The sequence below is a fragment of the Schistocerca serialis genome, chromosome 2 (genome assembly GCF_023864345.2).
Source record: "Schistocerca serialis cubense isolate TAMUIC-IGC-003099 chromosome 2, iqSchSeri2.2, whole genome shotgun sequence".
In the NCBI taxonomy this organism is placed as follows: domain Eukaryota; kingdom Metazoa; phylum Arthropoda; class Insecta; order Orthoptera; family Acrididae; genus Schistocerca; species Schistocerca serialis.
In genome coordinates, this window is record NC_064639.1 from 48,249,397 (window position 1) to 48,274,393 (window position 24,997).

General features: G+C 41.4%; 1 protein-coding gene across 1 annotated transcript in view; it reads left to right on the forward strand.

The window, feature by feature from the left end:
- Positions 1–288: 288 nt before the first annotated feature.
- Positions 289–24,997, forward strand: part of LOC126455432 (odorant receptor Or2-like) — a 50,783-nt gene continuing 26,074 nt past the window's right edge. Inside the window, exons 1-3 of the mRNA XM_050091181.1 lie at positions 289–455; positions 9,412–9,511; positions 20,984–21,085. Coding sequence (XP_049947138.1) covers positions 289–455; positions 9,412–9,511; positions 20,984–21,085 — 369 coding nt within the window. The remainder of the gene's footprint in view (positions 456–9,411; positions 9,512–20,983; positions 21,086–24,997) is intronic.

The window sequence follows — 24,997 nt, forward strand, 5'->3', positions numbered from 1 at the left end:
CTGATGGTGTCCGAGGACTGGGACCGCCCCGAGCTGGAGTCCGCACGGCGCTGGGCCCGCCGGATGACTGTGCCACTGACTGCCTACATCTACACCCTCATCCTGCTGAGGCTGCCGGCGCCGCTGCTGGCCGGCGGCGACCAGAAGCTGCTGCCCGTGGTGCAGATCCACGGAGTGGACTAGTCGCTGTGGCCCGGCGCGTACGCCGCGCTCTACACTCTGCAGTGTGCAGTACTCCTCACTCAGGTCCCCATCGTCGTCGGCCTGGACTGCTTCTTCGTGGCGGCCATGCTGCACGTGGGAACCCTCCTGCAGCTGCTGGGGCAGCGCATCTCTGGACTGCGGCTCTCTGGCGACAGTGCTGTGGACCTGGCTGGCGATGTGGGTCTTAAGAGGCAGCAGATGATGTATGTGGAGCTCCGTGCCCGCATCAGACGCCACCAGAAAATCACAAAGTAAGTGTCTGTAAGCGTCGCTTCACACATTATGGAACAGAACAGGATGGAATGTGATGGAACAGAACAGCAAAATATTCTACATGAATTTAGGCATCCATACAGGCCAAGAACAGAAGAGGACGAGACTGAACAGAATCAGAGTGTCAAAATTTCTCGGGAAGAAAGTTGGCATTTACTCGTTTGGGGTGGAGGGGGGGGGGGAGGGAAGGGAAGAGGGAGGGGGGTTGGAACATAACAACATAATTGGAAACATACCACGTGTATTTTGAATCGACAATGTGCTTTTCCGTAAACCACTGACTGCCTTACCTTTCCTTGGTTCCTCACTTAATAAACTTGATAAACCACTTTTTCAGAATTCTTTTGCAACTGCCTCTGCACTGTTGTTAGTGAGGTGAGGCTGTGAAACTTCGCTGTGTTTTGGCAAAAGAAGGAAAGTTTGACATCACAGCAAGAGAAATGTAGGTGTGGAGGGTCCCCCGCTTAATATTTACAGAAAAACGTGAGTATAGGGTAGAGTTCAGGATGGCACTTCCCCTCCAATGCTCGGCATTTCCCTTGCAGTGCCTGCCAACCACCACCACTACCGCTCTCCCAACACGTGTCTTGTCATCTGCGCACCTACAGCGGCCATGGTATTCTGCACACACTACAGCATCAGAACTTGTTATAGTGGTTGATTTCATGATTTTAATCTTTACTTCATTATTTGCTTTGTTCTAGTGGCACTTTCCAAATGTCCCAAGATAACTTGGATATTTTTCCATTATCCTTTCACAGAAGAGACATGACATCTGAAAGCAGATAATCACTTAGGATTTACAATACCTGGATCAAGAAGATTCCATACTGTGCTTGAATAAGAATATAAAGTGATGAAACAGTCTTCATCAAATGACCTTTTCTTAGTGCGAAATAAATCAGCTCTGTTAAAGAAGAAAAATGCGTTTTTGATATTGAAACTTCTTGGGAGATTAAAACTGTATGTTGGACCAAGTGCTCTACTGATTGAGGTAACCAAGCACGACTCACGACTTACACTTAATGCTCTACTTCCGCCAGTATCTTCCAATCCTCACAGAAGTTATCCTCCTTATCGTGCGAGAACAGCGCTCCTGTAAGAAAGTATATTGCGGAGACATGGCTTAGCCACAGCCTGGGTGATCGTTCCACAATGAATTTTCGGACTGCGGCAGAGTGTGCGCTGGTTCAAACTTCCTGGCAGATTCAAGTAGCTTTAATCTTCCAGGAGATTTCAGATCAGCGCCCACTTCACTGCAGAGTGAAAATTCATTCTGTTTTTGACGTTATTTTGTATTCAGCAAACAAAACACAATAAACTTTGTCGGGGATATGCGTTTTGATTTTTTCTTTGACCATTAATAAATTTCGTCATTCCTAGTTTCCTGATTCTGATTTTATATTCCGGCATTTCGTATCATCGATTGTATCTCACAATGTGACTTTAATCGTTACATATGAGGCTAATCGTAGCAATGTCGTTCGACGTCCCATCTAGAGTGAGGATACATTAACGTCCACTTCCGAACAGCTCCATTGTGTAGTTTCTTTTCACTGAAACGTAAATTGAAGTCTCTCGTAAATGGGAGATTACACGCATGATCAACCGCACTCTTGATAAATATCTTTCAAAGAAAGAAATAAAAGATGCCAAACACCCAACTTCGTTATATGGTATTATTCAGACTATCTAGTGAAAATAAGTAAAATACCACCATCGTAATAAAGGACGCTTCCGAAAATTCGATAGTGAAATCGTAATCGAAGCTTGTGATTCCGTAGCAGCTATGTGTGAAGCCTGTAGCAAATTCAGTAATCGGATCTTTGCGAAAGACCTGAAAAAAGAAGCAGCTATAAAATGCGTGTCCTGTGTAAAAGTACAATAACAGAAACCTGCCATACAGTATCTTGTGGGTCAGTACGGTGTTGAAATAGGAAATAGAACACATATTTCAGATATTAAATTCTGCGTTTAAAACTACGTGAGCGCTTAACCCAGGCTGTTGCCAAGCCATGTCTCCGCAATATCCTTTCTTACAGGAGCGCTAGTCTCACAAGGCAAGGAGGATAACTTCTGCGAAGACTGGAAGGTACTGGCTGAAGTAGAGCAGTAAGTGTAATTCGTGAGCCGTGCTTGGTTACCTCAAGCAGACTCGTAAAACTTGTCAAACTCGTAAACCAGTCATGTTGGAAAAAGCACCAGTGGTACTGGAAATGCTCAAGGAAAAAAGAAGGCACTCATCGATTAATCGTCTGCTAGAGTCCCACGAACACGATACGCACGCAGCCTACGCTGTCGATAAACAGAGCACATCCGTTTCCTAAGAGGGATAAAATAATGGACACAAAGTAAACAGATTAGTTTTTCAAGCGTCCGTATGTTATTGGATCTTATAGCATTGTCTACTTCTGGGACTTGCACATTGTATATACAGTTTTAATGTTCAGCTTATTCTAAATCAAAACGAAATGGACTGGTAGAATAGTACCGTCTCTGTCTCTAATTTCAAGATAACAAACCATTTCACAAGTTTTATTATCATTCAATGAACTTTCTTCCACTTCATTAAATGATTAATAAATTAATTGAAGTAACTTTGTTGTTGTTGTGGCCTTCAGGTCGAAGACTGATATGAAGCCGCTCTCCATCCTAACCTATTCTGTACAAGTCTCTTCATATCTGAATAACTGCTGAAACCTATATTCATTTGAATGTGCTTACTGTATTAGAGCCTTGGTCATATTCTATTATTTTTATCCCCATATTTCTCTACATAACCGAATTAGCTATTCCTCACCGTCCCAGTATGTGTCCTGTCAAACAGTCACTTTTTTTGTCAGATTGTGCACGCATTTCTTTTTTATGGAAATTAATTCAGTACCTCCTTATTAGTCATTCGATCTACCCATCTAATCTTCAGCATTTTTCTCTAGCACTACATAACAAAACCTTATATTCTCTTATTTTCTGAATTGCTTATCGCCCACGTTTTACTTTCGTGCAAGCTTACACTCCAGAAAAATAACAAATCTTTTTTCTCAGAAATACTTTTCTTCCTGTTGCTAGTCTGAACTTCATAACCACTTAGCTTCACACATCAGTTAATTTTCTACTAGAATATCAAAACTCATCTTCTCGTGTAGCATTTTCTAATCTAATTCCATAAGCATTAGCTGTCGTAATTAAACTACATTCTGTTACGTTGTTATTGGTTTGTTGATTTTCATCTTTTAACCTTTTTTAAAGACGCTATCTATTCCGTTAAACTTATCTGCCAAGTTCTTTGCTTCCTCTACCAGGATTGCCCTTTTTTTTGAGTCATCGGTCTTCTCACTGGTTTGCTGCGGCCCACCACGAACCTCTCTCCTGTGCCAAACTCTTCATCTCGAGAGTAGCACTTGCAACCTACGTCCTCAACTGTTTGCTGGGTTTATTCCAGTCTCTCTCTTCCTCTAAAATTTTTCCCTTTACAATTCCCTCTAGCACCATCGAAGTCATTCTCTGATGTCTTAACAAATGTCCTATCTTCCTATCCCTTCTCTTTGTCAGCGTTTTTCACATATTCCTTTCGTCTCCGATTCTGCGCAGAACATCCTCATTCCTTACCTTATCAGTCCACCTAATTTCAGCATTCGTCTGTAGCACCACATCCCAACTGCTTAGATTCTCTTCTGTTCCGGTTTTCCCACAGCCTATGTTTCACTACCATGCAATGTTGTGCTTCTAACGTACATTCTCAGAAACTTCTTCCTCAAATTAAGGGCGATATTTAATACTAGTAGACTTCTCTTGGCCAAGAATGTCTTTTTTCCAGTGCTAGTCTGCATTTGATGTCCTCGTTGCTCCGTCTGTCATTGGTTAACTTGCTGCCTAGGTAGTAGAATTCCTTAACTTCGTCTACTTCGTGACCATCAATTCTGATGGTAAGTTTCACGCTGTTCTCATATCTGCTAATTCTCATTACTTTCGTCTTTCTTCGATTTACTCTCAACCCATATTCCATTCTCATAAGACTCCACTCAGCAGATCATATTATTCTTCTTCGCTTTCACTCAGGATAGCAATGTTATCAGCGGATCAAATCCCTGATATGCTTTCAGCCTGCATTTTAATTCCACTCTTAAACCTTCGTTTTACTTCCATCAGTGCTTCTTCGATTTATAGATTGAACAGAAGGGGCGAAAGACTCCATCCGTGTCATACATTGTTTTTAATCCGAGCACTTCGTTCCTGATCTTCCAGTCTTATTATTCACTCTTGGTTCCTATTCATATTGTACGTTACCCGTCCCTCCCTGTAGCTTACCCCTATTTTCCTCAGAATTTCGAGCATCTTGCACCCTTTGAAATTGTCGAACGTTTTTCCAGGTCGACAAATCCAGTGAACGTGTCTTGATTTTTCTTTAGTTTTGCTTCCATTAGCTACCACAATGTCGGCATTGCCTCTCTGATGCCTTTGCCTTTCCTAAAGCCAAAGCGATCGGTGTCTGACACATCCTCAGTTTTCTTTCCCATTCTTCCGTGTATTACTCTTGCCAGAAACGTGGATGCACCAGATATTAAGCTGATTGTGTGATAATTCTCGATCTTCTCAGCTCTTGCTGTCTTCGCAATTGTGTGGATGAGAATTTCCCGAAAGCCTGATGGTATATCACCAGTTTAGCACATTCTACACCCCAATGTGAATAGTAATTTGTTGCCACTTCCCCAAATGACGTTAGAAATTCCGATGGATTGTTATCCATCCCTTCTGCCTTATTTCATCTTAAGTCTTCCAAAACTCTTTTAAATTCTGCTTGTAATACTGGATATCCTACCTCTTCTATATCGACTCCTGTTTCTTCTTCTATCACATCAGACAAATCTTCTACCTCATAGAGGCCTTCAGTGAACTCTTTCCACCCATCCGCTCTCTCCTCTGCCTCTAACAGTGGCATGTCATTGAACTCTTAATGTTACCTCCCTAGATTTTAGTATCACCGAAGGTTGTTTTGACTTTCCCATATGATGAGTTAGTCCTTGCGACAATCGTTTCTTTTTCGATTTTTCACATTTTTCCTGCAGCCATTTAATCTTAGCTTCCCTGCGCTTCCGATTTATTTGATTCCTAAGCTACTTCTATTTCTGTATTCCTGAGTTTCCCGGAACATTTTTGTACTTCCTTGTTTCACCGATCGACTAAAGCACTTCTTCTGTTACCTATGGTTTCTTTGCATTTGCCTTATTTGTACCTACATTTTTCTTTCCAACTTCTGTGATTGCCCTTTTTAGAAATGTCTATTCCCCTTCATCTGTACTGCCTACTGAGAAGTTCCTTATTGCAGTACCTATAGTCTTAAAGAGCTTCAAGCGTATCTCTTCATTCCTTAGTACTTCTGTATTCCACTTCTTTGAATATTGATTCTTCCTGACTAATCTCTTAGTCTTCTTAAACTTCAGCATACTAGATTGTGATCTGAGTCTTTATCTGCTCCTGGCTACGCCTAAACAATCCAATATCTGATTTCGGAATTTCTGTCTGACCATGATGTAAACTAACTGAAATCTTCCCATATCACCCGATCTTTTCCAGGTAAACCTCCTGCTCTTGTGATTCTTGAACAGAGTATTCGCTGGTACTTGCTGAAATTTATTACAGAACTCAATTAGTCGTTCTCAGCTCCCATTCCTTGTACCAAGCTCATATTCACCCGTAACCGTTTCTTCTGCTGCATTCCAGTCCCCCATGACTACTAGATTTTCATCTCCCTTTGCGTACTGCATTATCCATTCAATATCCTTATATACTTTCTCCGTCTTTCGTTTGTGACGTTGGCATGTATACCTGAAGTATCGTTGTCGATGGTAGTTTGCTGTCGATTCTGATGAGAATAACCCTATCACTGAACTGTTCACAGTAGCACACTATCTGCACTATCTTCCTATTCATATCGCATTCTACTCCTGTTGATATTCCCTGTACTCATCTGACCAGAAATCCTTGTCGTCCATCCATTTCACCTCACTGCCCGCTACTGTATCTCGATTAAGCCTTTGCATTTCCTTTCTCCCTACCACGTTCAGGTTTCTTGCAGTCCATGCACCGACTCTTAGAACTATACCCTTTCGTTTGTTATTCATTCTTCTTAACATGATCACCTCCCCTTTGCAGTCCCCTCCCGGATATCCGAATGGAGATATCATAAAGACAATTTTTCAATTACAGGCCACATGGGCAGCTTCCTACCCCAAGGGCAAGAGAGTGCCCTAAACCACCGTCCGCTCCTAACCCTCTTTGGCAAGGTCGTTGCCAGAATGAGGGTGACTTCTTATGCTGGAAGTCTTCAGCAGCCAATGCTGATTATTAATCAAAATTTAAGCAGTGACGGGGTCCCAATCCGAGACCGAGAACGGTTTCATTACTAATCAAAGATCCGCAGGTTCATATCGAAATATGTTATCATTTGCGAACCTCAGTTTCTATTTTGGCTCCGTGGACCTTAATTCCCTTACCCACTCATTCCTTGATTTCCGTTACTGCTAGGTTATCGTAGATATTGAATTACATGGAGGATAGGCTGAACCCCTGTATCACTTCATGCTACATTTTAATGTCAAATGGTTCAAATGGCTCTGAGCGGAATGAGACTTAACTGCTGAGGTCATCAGTCCCCTAGAACTACTTTAACCTAACTAACATAAGGACGTCACACACATCCATGCCCGCTTTTAATGTCCTTATTGTTCACTAAACTGGTGAGTCACTAACTATTGCCACCTACAATAACTCCGAATGTATGACAGTCGCTGAAAAGTTTGTGGGACAAATGTTGTATGGGGCAACGGGGGTCATTATGTCGTTGGTTTTTTGCTGGTAGGTGGGGTCGCTTCAGAGATACGAAAGTCAGCTTTGTTTTTTCAAATGGGATGCTATAGTTTGTTGCTTATTTTCTGATAGCGGCTATCGAGATGAATCCAATGGCGTGTAACAATAAGGTTTTTGAAGGTCAATGATGGTCATAAAGGCGGCATGAAAGTTCATTTACAGAAGGTGTTCGAAGTGATGACCATTGGTATCAATGCAGTGCTGCAATCTTTTCATCATGGACTGAGTGTTAGTCCTTATCACTTCGGCCCTTATCGAAGCACATGCTCTGACAATTCTCTCTTGTATATCGTGCAAATAGTAAATATTCGACGAATGCGGTGTATCCATCTAACGTGCCATTGACAGGCAAAAACCATTTAACGGTTTCGCAATACAATACTAATAGGAACGCTGAGACTAGTATCGTCGAATCAAGTGAATGTGAATGATGTATTTCTTTAAAGAACAAGTCGATATGCTTCTCATTTACGGAGAATGCCGACGAAATTCAGTGGGTGCTAGAGACTTACACACTGAAAGATATGCTTAACGTTCTCACCCTACGTGTCGTACATTTAAGTATGTGTATGATAAATTGAGGACAACAACGCATCGGAAGGAAAATTACTAACGAAGAAACGGAAATTGGTATTCTTGCCACTGTGGTCGGAGATCCTTGTGTTAGTTCGCGTCAAATCGCAAGGGAATCTCGCATGAGCCAGAATAGTAGTGTTCGTGTTCTGCATCGTCATAAATATCATCCTTACCATATCAGTCTCCACCAAGAATTAACTGGTAACAATTGTACGCGTCGCATTGAATTCTGCCGATGGGCTCACCTTCAGATTTAGAGGGATGACACATTTATTAATTTGATTTTATTTACCAACGAGGCTACATTCACGAACCATGGAAATGTTAATCCGCAAAACATGCATTATTTTGAAACTGAAAATCAGTATTGGCTGCGGAAAGCTGCACATCAAAAACCAAGGTCGGTGAATGTATGGTGTGGGTTACTGGAGGCCAGAATTATAGGCCCCCATTTCATCGAAGGAAGTCTTAATGGTAGGAAGTACACCACGTTCCTGCAAGAAACGTTAGATCTGTTATTGGGAGAAATACCTTTAGGAAAAAGGAACTGAATGTGGTTTTAATACGATGGGTGTCCGGCACAATTTTCGCTGATGGCTAGAAATGAGTTGCAGAGACAATTCCCAAAACGGTGGATTGGACGCAGAGGAGAAGTGCCGTGGCCGGCTCGTTCGCCAAACTTGATGCCTCTGAAATTTTTCTTATAGGGATTCGTAAAAGACATTGCTTATAAAGACGTTCCAACTACACCTGAACATATGGGAGAGACAATTGTCAGAGCTTGTACTTCTATAAGTGCCGATGTGATAAGGAATACCACTCAATCCATGATAAGAAGATTGAAGCACTGCATTGATACCAATGGTCATGACTTCGAACGCCTTCTGTAAATGGACGGTCATCCAACCTTTGTGATCTTCGTTGACCTTCAAAGCCCCTACTGTTACACATCATCGGATTCGTCTCGATAGCCGACACCGAAAGTAAGTACCAAACTATAGCACCCCATTTAAAAAAACGAAGTTGATCTTCATATCTCCGAAGCGACCCCACCTAGAAACAAAAAACCAACGTCCTATTATGGCCCCCGTTGTCCCTTGTAACTTTTGTCCTACAAGCTTTGCAGCTCCTATCATACTTTTCGAGTTATTCTAGGTGACAATAGTTAGTACTCAATATTATTTTCCTTTTTTGTTTTCATTGGGTAATGGGCCTTTAGTTACCAGAAATACAATCTTTTATGAATAGTAAGCTAATTTATGTAATTTATCACTCTTATAAATGATTTCCTTATGATTTATGTTAATATTAATAAATTAGTGACTACCTTGGTTTGGCAGTGTTTTAAATTTTGGACTTAATCTGAGATTGTTTCTGCAGTCAGTGTGTAGAGCCAGAGTTCAATAAATTCAACCTCTGAATGAATATCCACGTGCCTGTGAAGTGAAGATGTAATCGACCGGGGTCCAGAATGTGGTGCATGTGCTGCAGGTTCCTGCACGACTTGGAGGCCGCCATGAGCACCATGGTGCTGGTGCAGTTCTCCATCAGTATGTTCTGCCTCTGCATGGACCTCTACCAGCAGATCCAGGTGAGGAAAAATTACCTATGAAGCGTGCTTCTTAAGCATGTATAGTTTATTTTTAAACAAACACACGCAGGCCTGGATCACTGGCAACGGGGAGGGGGGGGGGAGGCAACTGGGGTGTCTCCCCCTAGCGACAATTTCAGGGGGCGCCAAATTCATATTCTTGAAGAAAAAGCTTTTTTCACGAAGCACCTCGCATCCAGCGCACGTCGGTCTATCGATTATTCACGTCATTTCGAAACGCATCCTTGTTGATTTTCTAGTATTTTTGAACACATTCTAAGCTGATTTTTCAGCGAATCGTAAGTTGATTTTTGAATGCGTGCATAGTGGACGTGACGTCTCTGCCAGGGGAATCTCCGTCGCAGACAAAAGGGGACGGGGCCATAAGAGCCGAGCCGAATAAATCCGAATGGGTGAATGGCACCATCTACAAACAGAAAAACAAAAAATTAAAGAAAAACCATTTAATGTACATTGTAGCTGGTTGATATTTATAGTAACAACCTGTAATTCTTCTTCACTTTTGCTATGGACTGCAGTGTCATCAGCGAATCTTAACATTGATATCCTTTCACCTTAAATTTTAATCCCACTCTTGAACCTTTCTTTTATTTCCGGCACTGCTTCTTCGACGTATACACTGAACAGCAGGGGTGAAAAACTACACCCCTGCCTTACATCATTCGTCCGTGGACTTCCACTCTTATTGTCGCCTCCTGGTTCTTGTTCATATTGTCTATTACCCGTCTTCCCCATAGATTACCCATATCTTTATCAAAATTTCGAACATCTTGCACCGTTATACATTATCGGACAGTTTTTCCAGGTCGACACATCCTATGAACGCTTCTTGATTTTTCTTTAATCTTGCTTCCGTTATCCAGCACAATGTCAGAACTTCTTCTCTGGCGCCTTTAGCTATCCTAAAGCCAAAGTGATCGTCATTTAACACATCATCAATTTTCTTGTTCATTCTGCTGTATATTATTCTTGTCAACAACGTGGATGCATTAGCTGTTAAGCTGATTGTGCGATAATTCTCGCAATTGTCGGCACTTGCAATCTTCGGAATTGTATGGATGATGTTTTTCCGAAACTCTGATTGTATATCGCGTCTCACACATTCTACACACGAACGTCAATCGTCGTTTTGTTGGCACTTGCAGCAATGATTTTAGAACTTCTGATGGAAAGCTATCTATCCCTTCTGCCTTACATGATTTTAAATCTTCCGAGCTCTTCTAAATTCTAATACTAGATCCTCTATCTCTTTCCTGTCATCTCCTGTTTCTTCTTCTATTACTTCATTAGATAAGTCCTCCCTCTCATACATGGCCCCAATGTACTCTTTCCACCTATTCGCTCTCTCCTCTGCATTTAACAGTGGAATTCACATCGCACTCTTAATGTTACCGCCCTAGCTTTTAATTTCACCGAAGGTTGTTTCGACTGTTCTATATGCTGAGTCAATCTTTCCGACAATCATTTATTTTTCGATTGCTTCACGTTTTTTTTACAGCCATTTTGCCTTAGCTTCCCTGCCCTTCCTATTTATTTCATTCGTAAGAGACTTTTACCTCTGCATTCCTGAATTTCACTGAACATTTTTGTACTTCCTTCTTTCATCAATCAACTGTGTTATTTCTTCTGTAACACATGGTTTCTTCGCAGTTACCTACTTTGCACCTACGTTTTTCTCTCCAGTTACTATGATTTCCCTTTTTTAAAAGATGTCCGTTCCTCTTCAACTGAAATGCCTACTGAGCTATTCGTTATCGCAGTATCTACAGCCTCACAGAACTTCAAATGTATCTCTTCATTCCTTAGTGCTTCCGTATTAAACTTCTTTGCGCATTTATTCTTCCTGACTAGTCTCTTGAACTTCAGCTTACTCTTCATCATGACCAACTAGTTATCTGAATCTATGTCTGACCCTGTGTACGCCTTACAATCCAGTAACTGATTTCGGTATCTCTGCTTGACCATGATGTTGTTGTTGTTGTGGTCTTCAGTCCTGAGACTGGTTTGATGCAGCTCTTCATGCTACTCTATCCTGTGCAGGCTTCTTCATCTCCCAGTACCTACTGCAACATACATCCTTCTGAATCTGCTTGGTGTATTCGTCTCTTGGTCTCCCTCTACGACTTTAACCCTCCACGCTGCCCTCCAATGCTAAATTGGTGATCCCTTGATGCCTCAGAACATGTCCTACCAATCGATCCCTTCTTCTAGTCAAGTTGTGCCACAAACTTCTCCCCAATCCTATTCAATACCTCCTCATTAGTTATTTGATCTACCCATCTAATCTTCATCATTCTTCTGTAGCACCACATTTCGAAAGCTTCTATTCTCTTCTTGTCCAAACTAATTATCGTCCATGTTTCACTTCCATACATGGCTACACTCCATACAAATACTTTCAGAAACGGCTTCCTGACACTTAAATCTATACTCGATGTTAACAAATTTCTCTTCTTCAGAAACGCTTTCCTTGCCATTTCCAGTCTACATTTTATATCCTCTCTACTTCGACCATCATCAGTTATTTTGCTCCCCAAATAGCAAAACTCCGTTACTACTTTAAGTGTCTCATTTCCTAATCTAACACCCTCAGCATCTCCCGACTTAATTCGACAACACTCCATTATCCTCGTTTTGCTTTTGTTGATGTTCATCTTATATCCTGCTTTCAAGCTGCTATCCATTCCGTTCAACTGCTCTTCCAAGTCCTTTGCTGTCTCTGACAGAATTGCAATGTCATCGGCGAACCTCAAGGTTTTTATTTCTTCTCCCTGGATTTTAATACCTACTCCGAATTTTTCTTTCGTTTCCTTCACTGCTTGCTCAATATACAGATTGAATAACATCGGGGAGAGGCTACAAACCTGTCTCACTCCCTTCGCAACCACTGCTTCCCTTTCCTGCCCCTCAACTCTTATAACTGCCATTTGGTTTCTGTACAAATTGTAAATAGCCTTTCGCTCCCTGTATGTTACCCCTGCCACCTTCAGAATCTGAAAGAGAGTATTCCAGTCAACATTGTCAAAAGCTTTCTCTAAGTCTACAAATGCTAGAAACGTAGGTTTGCCTTTCCTTAATCTAGCTTCCAAGATAAGTCGTAGGGTCAGTATCGCGTCACGTGGAATCCAAACTGATCTTCCCCGAGGTCGGCTTCTACTAGTTTTTCCATTCGTCTGTAAAGAATTCGCGTTAGTATTTTGCAGCCGTGACTTATTAAACTGATAGTTCGGTAATTTTCACACCTGTCAACACCTGCTTTCTTTGGGATTGGAATTATTATATTCTTCTTGAAGTCTGAGGGAATTTTGCCTGTCTCATACATCTTGCTCACCAGATGGTAGAGTCTTGTCAGGACTGGCTATCCCAAGGCTGTCAGTAGTTCTAATGGAATGTTGTCTACTCCGGGGGCCTTGTTTCGACTCAGGTCTTTCAGTGCTCTGTCAAACTCTTCACGCAGTATCGTATCTCCCATTCCATCTTCATCTACATCCTCTTCCATTTCCATAATATTGTACTCAAGTACATCGCCCTTGTATAGATCCTCTATATACTCCTTCCACCTTTCTGCTTTCCCTTCTTTGCTTAGAACTGGGTTTCCATCTGAGCTCTTGATATTCATGCAAGTGGTTCTCCTTTCTCCAAAGGTCTCTTTAATTTTCCTGTAGGCAGTATCTATCTTACCCCTAGTGATATACGCCTCTACATCCTTACATTTGTCCTCTAGCCATGCCTACTTAGTCATTTTGGACTTCCTGTCGATCTCATTTTTGAGACGTTTGTATTCCTTTTTGCCTGCTTCATTTACTGCATGTTTATTTTTTCACCTTTCATCAATTTAATTCAGTATTTCTTCTGTTACTCAAGGATTTCTATTAGCCCTCATCTTTTTACCTACTTGATCCTCTGCTGCCTTCACTACTTCATCCCTCAAAGCTACCCATTCTTCTTCTACTGTGTTTCTTTTCCCCATTCCTGTCAATTGTTCCCTTATGCTCTCCCTGAAACTCTGTACAACCTCTGGTTTAGTCAGTTCATCCAGGTCCCATCTCCTTAAATTCCCACCTTTTTGCAGTTTCTTCAGTTTTAATCTACAGTTCATAACCAATAGATTGTGGTCAGAGTGCACATCTGCCCCTGGAAATGTCTTACAATTTAAAACCTGGTTCCTAAATCTCTGTCCTACCATTATATAATCTATTTGATACCTTCTAGTATCTCCAGGATTCTTCCATGTATACAACCTTCTTTTATGATTCTTGAAACAAGTGTTAGCTATGATTAAGTTATGCTCTGTGCAAAATTCTACCAGACGGCTTCGTCTTTCATTTCTCTCCCTCAATCCATATTCACCCACTATGTTTCCTTCTCTCCCTTTTCCTACTCTAGAATTCCAGTCACCTATGACTATTAAATTTTCGTCTCCCTTCACTATCTATATAATTTCTATTATTTCATCATGCATTTTTTTCAATTTCTTCATCATCTGCAGAGCTAGTTGGCATATAAACTTGTACTACTGTAGTAGGCGTGGACTTCGTGTCTATCTTGGCCACAATAATGCTTTCACTATGCTGTTTGTAGTAGCTTACCCGCATTCCTATTTTTTTTATTCATTATTAAACCTACTCCTGCATTACCCTTATTAGACTTTGTATTTATAACCCTGTATTCGCCTGACCAAAAGTCTTGTTCCTCCTGCCACCGAACTTCACTAATTCCCCCTGTATCTAACTATAACCTATCCATTTCCGTTTTTAAATTTTCTAACCTACCTGCCCGATTAAGGGATCTGACATTCCACGCTCCTATCCGTAGAACGCCCGTTTTCTTTCTCCTGATAACGACGTCCTCTTGAATAGTGCCCGCCCGGAGATCCGAATGTGGGACTATTTTACCTCCGGAATATTTTACCCAAGGGGACGCCATGATCATTAACCATACAGTAAAGCTGCATGCCCTCGGGAAAAATTACGGCTGTAGTTTCCCCTTGCTTTCAACCGTTCGCAGTACCAGCACAGCAAGGCCGTTTGGTTAGCGTTACAAGGTCAGATCAGTCAATCATTCAGACTGTTGCCCCTGCAACTACTGAAAAGGCTGCTGCCCCTCTTCAGGAACCACACGTTTGTCTGGCCTCTCAACAGATACCCCTCCGTTGTGGTTGCACCTACGGTACGGCTATCTGTATCGTTGAGGCACGCAAGCCTCCCCACCAACGGCAAGGTCCATGGTTCATGGGGGGGGGGGGGGGGGGAGGGGGGGACCATGATGTAAACTAACTGAAATCTTCCCTTTTCCAAATTCTTGAACAGAGTATTCGCTATTACTATCTGAAATTTATTGCTCATCTCAAATGGTCTTTCTCCTCTCTCATTCCTACTACCATGCCCATATTATCCCATAACCCACTCTTCTGCTCCTTTTCCTACAACCGCTATCCAATCCCCCTATGACAGATTTTTCAGCACCCTTCACGTACTGAAATACCCAATATTCTCATATACTGTCTCTACTCTTCTTATTCAGCCTGCAACGTCGGCATGTATACCTGAACCATTGTTGTCGGTGTTGGTTTGCTGTCGATTCGGATAAGACAATCCTATCACTGAACTGTTCACAGTAACACACTCTCTGCCCTGCCTTCGTATTCATAACGAGTCCTACTCCTGTTACACCATTTTCTGCTGCTGTTGATATTACCCTCTACTCGTCTGACGAGAAATCCTTGTCTTCTTTCCATTTCACTTTACTGACCCCTACTACATGTAGACTGAGCATTTGCATTTCCCTTTTCAGATTTTCTAGCTTCCCTACCACATTCAAGCTTCTGACATTCCACGCCCCGGCTCGTAGAACATTATCCTTTGTTTGATTATTCAATCTTTTCCCATGGTCACATCCCATTTGGCAGGCCCCTCCCAGAAATCCGAATGGGGGACTATTCCGGAATCTTTCGCCAATGAAGAGATCATCATGACACTTTTTCAAGAACAAACCACATTTTCTACGTATAAATGTTATGTGTCTTTAATGCAGTGATTTCCATTGCCTTCTGCACCCTCATGCCGTTGATCATAGCTGATTCTTCCGACTTTAGGGGTAGTTTCCCACCCCAAGGACATATATGGCTTTGGGTATACCCATATGCCACTACAGATGAATATGTCATATGAACAAAGCCAGTGTTTATTAAGCATTACCTGATATTAAGAAATATCAATCTAAAACGAAATACATTTTTAAATATTTGGTATCAGAAGTGATGAACTGCCTATCGACGTTTATGTTGCGACTCGTTGTCTTAGAGACAAGTACTGCAAAAGCGACAGTGGACATATTTTCTTCAACAGGGCATTAAATATCAAGTTTTCAGGAAAATTAGTCGCACACGTGGGTGCTTCATGTGGTCTACTTTTGACAACACAGATACTTATACAAGGTAACAGGTAAACGATTTTGGGAATAGTGTTACAAATGTTTGTCAATTTCTTGCAAAGTATACAAAGTCCACCAAAAATTTCTGGAGCACTAAATTACATGTTACTATTTTCAGGGACAAATTTACGAGCGAAATTGTAAATGCCGTAGCTGTTACCTTAGTTACGTGAGTGTTATGAATGAAGTATTGCAATCTCATGTTGATCTGACAGTTCCCTTCGTCAGTTATCATTGTACGCTATAACACGAGATTCATTAACTGCAATGGGTAAATAGCCCGTAATCGCTCACAGACCGATCGAAATTTCTTACCTAACTATAACATGGTGGGTGGAGTAGGCGCGGTGCTGTTCTGACATCTGACGCCAGAGTTCTGCATCCAGGTAGTCCAGAGGTCAAGGGCGCAGCGTACACATCAGAGACGCTAGTACACCCGAGTCACCAACGATATGCTTGCCCCATAGCTCAGCTAGGAGAAAACCCATCAAGCATCAATGCATGCATACTGTAAAGACGTGCTAAATGGTGAAAGCAGCAAGAAATAGAATAGACTAATTACAAGTGCAGGCAAGCAGGCATCACAGAAGTAACGGCTGCCAGTTCTACTGGAACTTCATTTTAGTGCAATGCAGGGGGAAATATCTGTGCAGACTTCAGTGCAAGGCATGAGTAACATAGAAGCGGATATCCTCGGTGTAGCAAAGTAGCTCAATGCACTTAATAAAGGCAAGTCTTCCGTTCCAGATAGCATAGCAATGAGGTTCCCTTCAGAGTATGCTGATGCAATAGCTCCATATTTAGTAACCACAAACAACGGCTCGCTCAACGTATATCCACACCATAAAACTGGAAAGTAGCGGAAGTCACAGCAGTGCTCAAGAAAGGAAACGGGAGTAATCCGATAAATTACAGACTCATATCACTAATGTCGATTTGCAGTAGATTTTGGAAGATATACTGTGATCGAACATTAGTAATTACTTTGAAGGTAAAGGCCTATTGACAAACAGTCAGCACGAATCCAGAAAGTATCGTTCTTGTGAAACACAGTGAAAGATTACCGTCAAACCTCCTTGCCTAGGGACGCCAGATGAAAGTTGATGTCATCAAGCCCTGAATGAAAATTTCGCAACGAGTAACTGGGGATGGGAGCTTCAGAGCGCTACCTAGAGAGCGTGCCCTATTCTATATGATACTAGGCAAGGGGCTGGATGGCTCACAGGCTGATGTGTGGATCCCTGCGTTCTATATTATTTTAAATGAATTCCATTTAACTTGGTTCCTTTGTGATTTTTAGGGTGTGTTAAAGATTGATGAAAATTGGTTATTTATTTATTTTAAACATTATCACTCGACTTTACAGCGATTGCAGCAATTGATCTAGTTTACAGATATTACAATTTTACAACTTATAGCTCGGGTATATTATAGCCTATACTAATCTGCACGCACATTTCTACTGGCAAGACGGACTTGCGTTGGACAAATGTATACCACCAAAGTCTCCCAATATTTTACATGGGACATCCACTATGTGAGGAGGATAACGGGCAAACTCGGGACTACATACATTAACACAGGGGGGGGGGGGCAAATTTCCGAAATTAAACGAGAACATTCATTTCCTTACACAATCCGAAGCTTGAAATAAAAGAATTAGTGCAAATATTCAAATACCTGTCTTCCACGCGTGAACATGGAGACAGACGCACTGAGGGCGCGTCTGCTCACTTACCCGTCTTCTGTAACAGTCCCAGAATATCGCCGGCACCCAGAGGTCTTCCTGGGCACCGGTGGAGGGGATGGTCAAACCACTTGGCTGTGACCAACCTCTCCACCCCAAATCTTGTAACACTGGAACGTCTTTGACTTTTACCTGCCTGTACTGTCTCTCTGATCCCCTACTCAGGAGTAATGTTGGCACTGCTATACTACGAAACTACTTCCCGACTAAGATTTGGCCACGCTGTATGGAAAGGTGTGAGGGGGATTGGGAAAGTTCATGGGCAGATTAACATTCAAGTACAAGAAATACTGAATACACGACACATATAAATACGTATTATGAAGCCTGACACATTTCTTTCCACCCGTCCTCATGGGTTCTGTTGCACCCGCGGCCGGCCGTGTCGTGCAATAAAATTGGCGGCGGAGCCGCCTCCATTTGTATTTCCCAGTGCGAGCGAGCAGCGAAACCTGCTGCTTATGGAGCGGAAACTACTGTACCGTTTCAACAGTTAGCCCTTTATTTGTGCGAAGTGATGAGTGGTATCGACATGGGCACTCAAATTGATTCCATATTTATAGGTTTCCAGAACATTTTTGACACTGTTCCTCACAAGAGACTCGTAATCGAATTGCGTGACTATGGAGTAACGCTTCAGTTGTACGACTGGATCCGTGATTTCCTCTCAGAAAGGTTGCAGGACGTAGTAATCGATGGAAAATCTTCGAGTAAAACAGAAGAGATATCTGGCGAGGAACAGTTATAGGACCTCTGCCGTTCCTAATCTACATGAACGATTTAGGAGATAATCTGAGTAGACCTGTTATTTTTTTTGCTGATAATGCGGTCATCTACCGTGTACTAAAGTCATCAGAAAATCAAAACGAAATTCAAAATGACTTAGACGCCATATCTGAATGGTGCGAAAAGTGGAAATTGTCTATCAATAACGAGACACATGAGTACAAAAAAAAATCTGTTAAATTTCGATTACTTGACAAATCTCACAAATCTAAAGGCTGACAACTCGACTAAATACTTAGGAATTACAATAAAGAGCAACTTAAATTGGAACGATTAAGTAGATAGCGTTGTGGGGAAGGCAAACCAAAGAGTAGGTTTTAGTGGTAGAACACTTAGAACACGCAACAGGTCTACTAAACAGACTGCCTACACTGCGCTTGTCCGTCCTTTGCAAGAGTTCTCCTGTGGGATCCTTACCAAATAGGATTGACGGAGGAAATCGAAAAAGTTCACAGAAGGGCAGCTCGTTTTGTGTTATTGCGAAATAGGAGAGAGACCATCACGATATGATAAACGATTTGGGATGGTAATCATTAATATTAAAATTTGAAGAAATGCATCTCTGAGCCATCACCTGTAGAGATACACCTTTGTTCTCTACCAGTTTCAGTTAAATAGGCATCTTCACAGAAAGACTATAAAATATAGAAACAGAAAAAAACGTAGATAGTATTCGCAGACAAAAGAAGGACATGTCTGAAGAACAGTCAATCAGAAAGTACTTACAAAGGTGTACAATGATGAGTCACGAAGACATTATCTTCAAATGAACCCCAGACATATTTTCGTAAAATGGCTTCATAGAGTCAGATGAGCTAAAATTATTTTGTCTTATACAAATACAATACCATATGGAATGTAATCCTTTGCTGTTGCAACTCCTTATTTCAAACTCAAAGAGGTATACATTACAAGCTGAGTGCCAAAGCTGTATTGTCAAAGATTACAGAAAACAACAATAATCTGCAGTTGAAAGAATATAGGCCGTATGTTATAGTCAAGGTTGGCAGAATCAATATCTTTGTCAACGGAGATGGCGCCCAAAACATCGACGTATTTTTGGAAGCAAGTAGTGACATTACATTTAATCAAAAATATCACATGAAATCAAGATTACTGGGTGCGTTTAGACGTACATTATGTGATGTCTATGAAGTCAATAGTAACCTATAGAGCTATCACATGGCAGAAAATAACGTAATTACATGGTAGAGTACAAAGTAAATCACACATCACCCATACCAACAGACATCTTAGCTCTATAGTAACCTATAGAGCTACATACATGGTAGAATACAAAGTAAATCACCCATACCAACAGACATCTTAGGATCATTTAAAAACCTAAGATTATCATATTATTAAAATATGAAGATAATCTCATATCACTTTATCATAGGCACATTACAAAATTACTTTATGTCGATGTATAAAATATTATATAATCATTAGACTTTCCAAGTATAAGTGAAGTGTACAACTGGTATAAAAATTAATAAAAGATAAAAGCAGTACAGGATCGTGAACCAATTAGGTTCAATATATCTGAACATCAAAAACTAACTCAACGTAGTTCCAGGGACACGTTAAACCACCTTGGTCACCTAAGTAAAGCAGCATGAGTTAACTGCTACAGTAGAAATACAGTGAAAGCAGATAATTACACATCATAACAGTAAAAACCAGTAACGTTATACATTTATTTTACATAGAAAGCCTATAAGAAGTGCATGAAAAGATGACAACATTAGTTTTTCCTGAAAATTCTAAGTACAATACTTGTACTACCGGTACCAAAGCCGGCCGAAGTGGCCGAGCGGTTCTAGGCGCTACAGTCTGGAACCGCGCGACCGCTACGGTCGCAGGTTCGAATCCTGCCTCGGGCATGGATGTGTGTGATGTCCTTAGGTTAGTTAGGTTTAAGTAGTTCTAAGTTCTAGGGGACTGATGACCACAGCAATTAAGTCCCATAGTGCTCAGAGCCATTTGAACCATTTTTGAACCGGTACCAAATGCCCTGTTAGTCAGGTTGAGGCATTAATGTGTATTACTCACAATAAATACATCTAAGTGTGCTAATGAAGCAACGAAACAAAGTCGTTTTCATTTATAGCGAGATATTTTCACGAAATTTCGATCGCCAACTTACTCTTCTAAAAATAAAAATATGCTGTTGTAGGCAACCTACGTTGGGAGAAATGATCATCATAATGAAATGATAGATATCATAGCTGGTACAAAAAGATATAAGTATACATTTTTCACACGCTCTGTTAGAGAGTGGAACGGTAGACTTATAGCCTGAAGGTGGTTCGAATAACTCTCGGCTAGGCACTTTAGGATTAATAGCAGGGCAGTCACGTAGATACAGACGTAGATGCAGACGTACATGGTGCCTCAGCTGCGGTAATGGTATGTCCTTCCTTCTGACAGGAGGTATGCGGAGTATTTATCTTTGTTACGCGCATGTGTTTCTGTGCGTGCAGATTGAGGACGCGCTCACGGCCCTGCAGTACGCCATGACTATGCCCTTCCACAGCATCCAGATCTACTTCTACTGCTGGACGGCTGACGTCATCACGCAGCAGGTTAGTCAACATTACGTTACGAGCAAATGTTGACTCTGGTTTCCGTTGCTCAATGCCTATACTGGCTCTGTAATGTCATCGTGGTGAAAGCGTTGAGAGAAGGTGTATGCCAGTTTTCTACACAAAGCGTATGTTTCATTCTGTGTGATTATATTCAGTTTCTGAGATCTGGATTGGGAAGCCGCCCAGATGAGCTTTTGTGTCAGGCCAGACCTGAGGTGAATAGCCCAGCACACGGGAAAGATCCGGACTGAGCTCATAGCCCCGCCTCACTAGTCAGAGCTCTTGGTGTTATAGTGTACGAACAGACCATGTACTACTAACGCAGCTGCACAGTTTAATGAATAAACATGCTTCATTGTGGATTATGAGCTGATACTTTCTTTCTTTTGCATATTCCAACAGCTAATTATCTTCCTCAACATCGATATTCGTGTCATATGACAAATAATACCTCTGACGCTGAAAGTGTCACTGGATGAGAAAGAATAGTACCACGCAAAGACTGGAATCTATGTAACAGCTTTTTAACAACACTAGGTGTAGCAGCATCAACATTATCGCTTTTACTTGCTGCATAGGGACTTCATCTAGATTGTTGCATGCTTGGAGGTTGTGAGACACCTCTTCTCTTGTGACCCTGCGACGGTTTAGTGAGGGGGCTACACTCACACATCAACAACATGGTTATTACGAATAAATGGTCACATATCAGATTCTCCGCCTCAAGGAACGGTATGATTGTGCCATGGACGCACGTATAAACCAAACTTTTCTTATTCTTAAAACTGTCATCTGTCATAATGTACATAAATGATTATATTACACAGTGACATTAAACGAATGCAAACATTGCAACAAAAATTCATTTTCTTTATTTCTAAAACGAGCTGAGAGAAGTGCAGTACCAGTGCAACAGACTTTTTAAGTAACAGACTGGACTGATCCACTTTCTGGCCATGGACAACATCTTTACTTAATTGACCCAATCGATTCTGGTGATGTAATGATCTGATAGTTGGAATTAAGCCAGTTCGAAACTACAGCTTTTAATATGGTAACCTGGGGCACCATTAAATCAAATAAATTAATATTGCCTGCTTTCTGCGAATAAAATATGGTCCACAAACTACAGTCCGATTGTTAGGAGGTGTCTGAATAGGTAGAGTTGTTACACAAACAACTCCGCAAAATTCTCGTTTCATCTTGCTTATAATGGTAAAATTTAATTATGATTAGTAAATGTTTTAATATTTTCTGTTCCCTACCCTTAAAGGCAGAACGAGCTTTTGAAGTAATGAGCCAGGAAGTGCTCAGCCAATTGCAGGCTATCTGGTAGTGTAACGGGGCAGAGGGAGCCGAAGTTGGGATCATTTTAGGAGGCCATTCCCAGTTCAGGCATTTGCCTTACAACCAAGAAATCCCTGTCGAAAACCTTGGTCAGAATAGGATTTATTTGTATTTTAGTTCAGGGGAAACATGTCCAAGCAAAAAATAAAAGCCTAGTGTTATAGTTCGTCAAAGAATATTTATAACAAGAAATGCATATCCAGGAAAACAAAACTTAAACACTATACCACTCTGGTACGACCAGAATGTTTATGTGGATGTAATGCCTAACAATGAACTATAAGCTGAACAGAATGGAGGTACACGAAAGACTCATAGTTAGAAAAACAATGGGTGAAATACAAACTACAGACTGCTGGAAAATGAGAAGTAATGAGAAGATCTACAAAAATGTACAGAAAATATTAGAAGTAATGGCTAAAAGGAGATTAATCTTTTTTCACATCTATACGTAATGAATGAGGAGGCGCTCATGAAACGAATATTCCTGTATTTCTGGATGAGGATATCAACAATAGCACGGAAATATATAGAAAGAAACAATATCAAAGAATAACAGACATAAATCTTTTCAAGAATGAAATATTGAATCTAGAAGGCTCTCAATGCGGAAGAAGTGAGAAATCGGAAACAACATGGACAGAAGAACGGAAATAACGACATGGGAGTACTGAAAAAATAGAAGACAACAAGAAAAGAAGAGGAACTGACGTTGTTACGTGACACTAGTCGGTTAAGACGAAAATAAAAGAAAAGCCTAGTGTTTGTACACTGAAGAGACAAAAGCCATGGGACAGCGATTTGAACATATACATATGGCGATAGTATCGCGTACACAGGGTATAAAAGAGAGTGCGTTGGCGGAGTTGTCATTTGTGCTCAGGTGATTATTTTCCGAGACCCACAGCGACAAGAGTGTGCCGACAATACGAAAGTTCAGGTGTTATCTCTCACCAAGGACTATGCAGTGGCCGACGGCCTTATTGAACCACCGAGAGGAGCGGCATTTGCTTAAGTGCGTGAAATGGCAGTCGAAATCAATGTGGGACGGACGACAAACGTATCCAGTAGGACAGTGCGACGAAATCTGGCGTTAATGGTCGGTGGCAGCAGACGGCTATGGCAGCAGACGACCGATATGAGCCTTTGCTAATAGCACGACTGGAAAACCGTGGACTCGTCAGATGAGTCCCCATTTCAGTTGGTGAGAGCAGTGAAGTTAAAGACAAATGGCTACGGGAAAAATGTAAAGAGAAATTGTCGGAAGGCCTGACTCATCATATAGGAAAGTTAAGTTAACTTTCGGTGAAATTAAGAGCAAGGGTGGTACATTAAAATTCATACAGTGAATTCCACTGTTAAATGCAGAGGAGAGCCTCTATGTGGGGAATACTTGTCTGACAACGTGACAGAAAAAGAAAGAGGAGTCGATAAAAGAATCAGAATTTGAAAGAGAGTTGGAAGACTTAAGACCGAAGAAGGCAAAAGGGGTTACTGGGGAAACTGGCAACAAAACATCTATTCACTTTGATATGTAGAATGTATGAGTCTGGTGATATACCATCTGACTTCCGGAAAAATAGGCTATCATCCTCACGATTCCCAAGCCTGCTTGCAAGAACTCACAAGGGCGAGAATCACCGCACAATCACCTTATGCATATATACAGAAGAATGGAAAAGAAAATTGAAGGTGTGGTAGATGATGATCAGTTTGGCATTAGGAAAGGTAAAGGCAACGTAACCTAATCGAACCTAACCTAACCTAACAGAGGCAATTCTGACGTTGCGAGTACTAATGGAAGCAAGACTAAAGAAAAATCATGACAGGTTCAGAGCATTTGTCGACCTGGAAAAAGCGTTCGACAATGTCAAATGATGCAAGATGTTCGAAATTCTGAGAAAAATAGGGTTAACTAGAGGGAGAGATGGTTAATATACAACATGTACAAGAGCCAAGAGGGAATAATCAGAGTGGACGAAAAGAACGAAGTGCTCGGAAGACAGGGATGCAGTTTTTCGCCCCTGCTGTTTAATCTGTACATCGAAGAAGCAGTGATGGAAATAAAAGAAAGGGTCTGGAGTGGAATTACAATTCAAGGTGAAAGGATATGAATGATAAGATTGTCCGATCACGTTGCCTACCTCAGTGAAATTACATGATCTGCTGAATGGAATGAACATTCTAATAAGTACAGCATATGGAAGAAAATTGAAGAAAGACGCAAGTAATGAAAGTAGCAGAAATGAGAATAGTGAGAACTTAAGATCGGGACTGGTGATCACGAAGTAGATCTGTAGAGGAAGACAGAGATTGGAATACATCCAGCAAACAACTGAGGACGTAAGTCACAGAAGAGGATCTCATGGCGGGCTACATAAAAAACAAGAAGGAGGGGGAGAGAGAGCTGATGGTAGGATTCGAGTTTGGCGTTGACTCCACGAAGCTATGTTCCCAAGTTGTCAACTAAGCACTGTGCAAGTTGGTGGTAGCTGCCAATGGTGTGGGCTGTGTTCGCATGGAATGGACTGTGTTCTCTGCTCCAATTGAACCGATGATTGA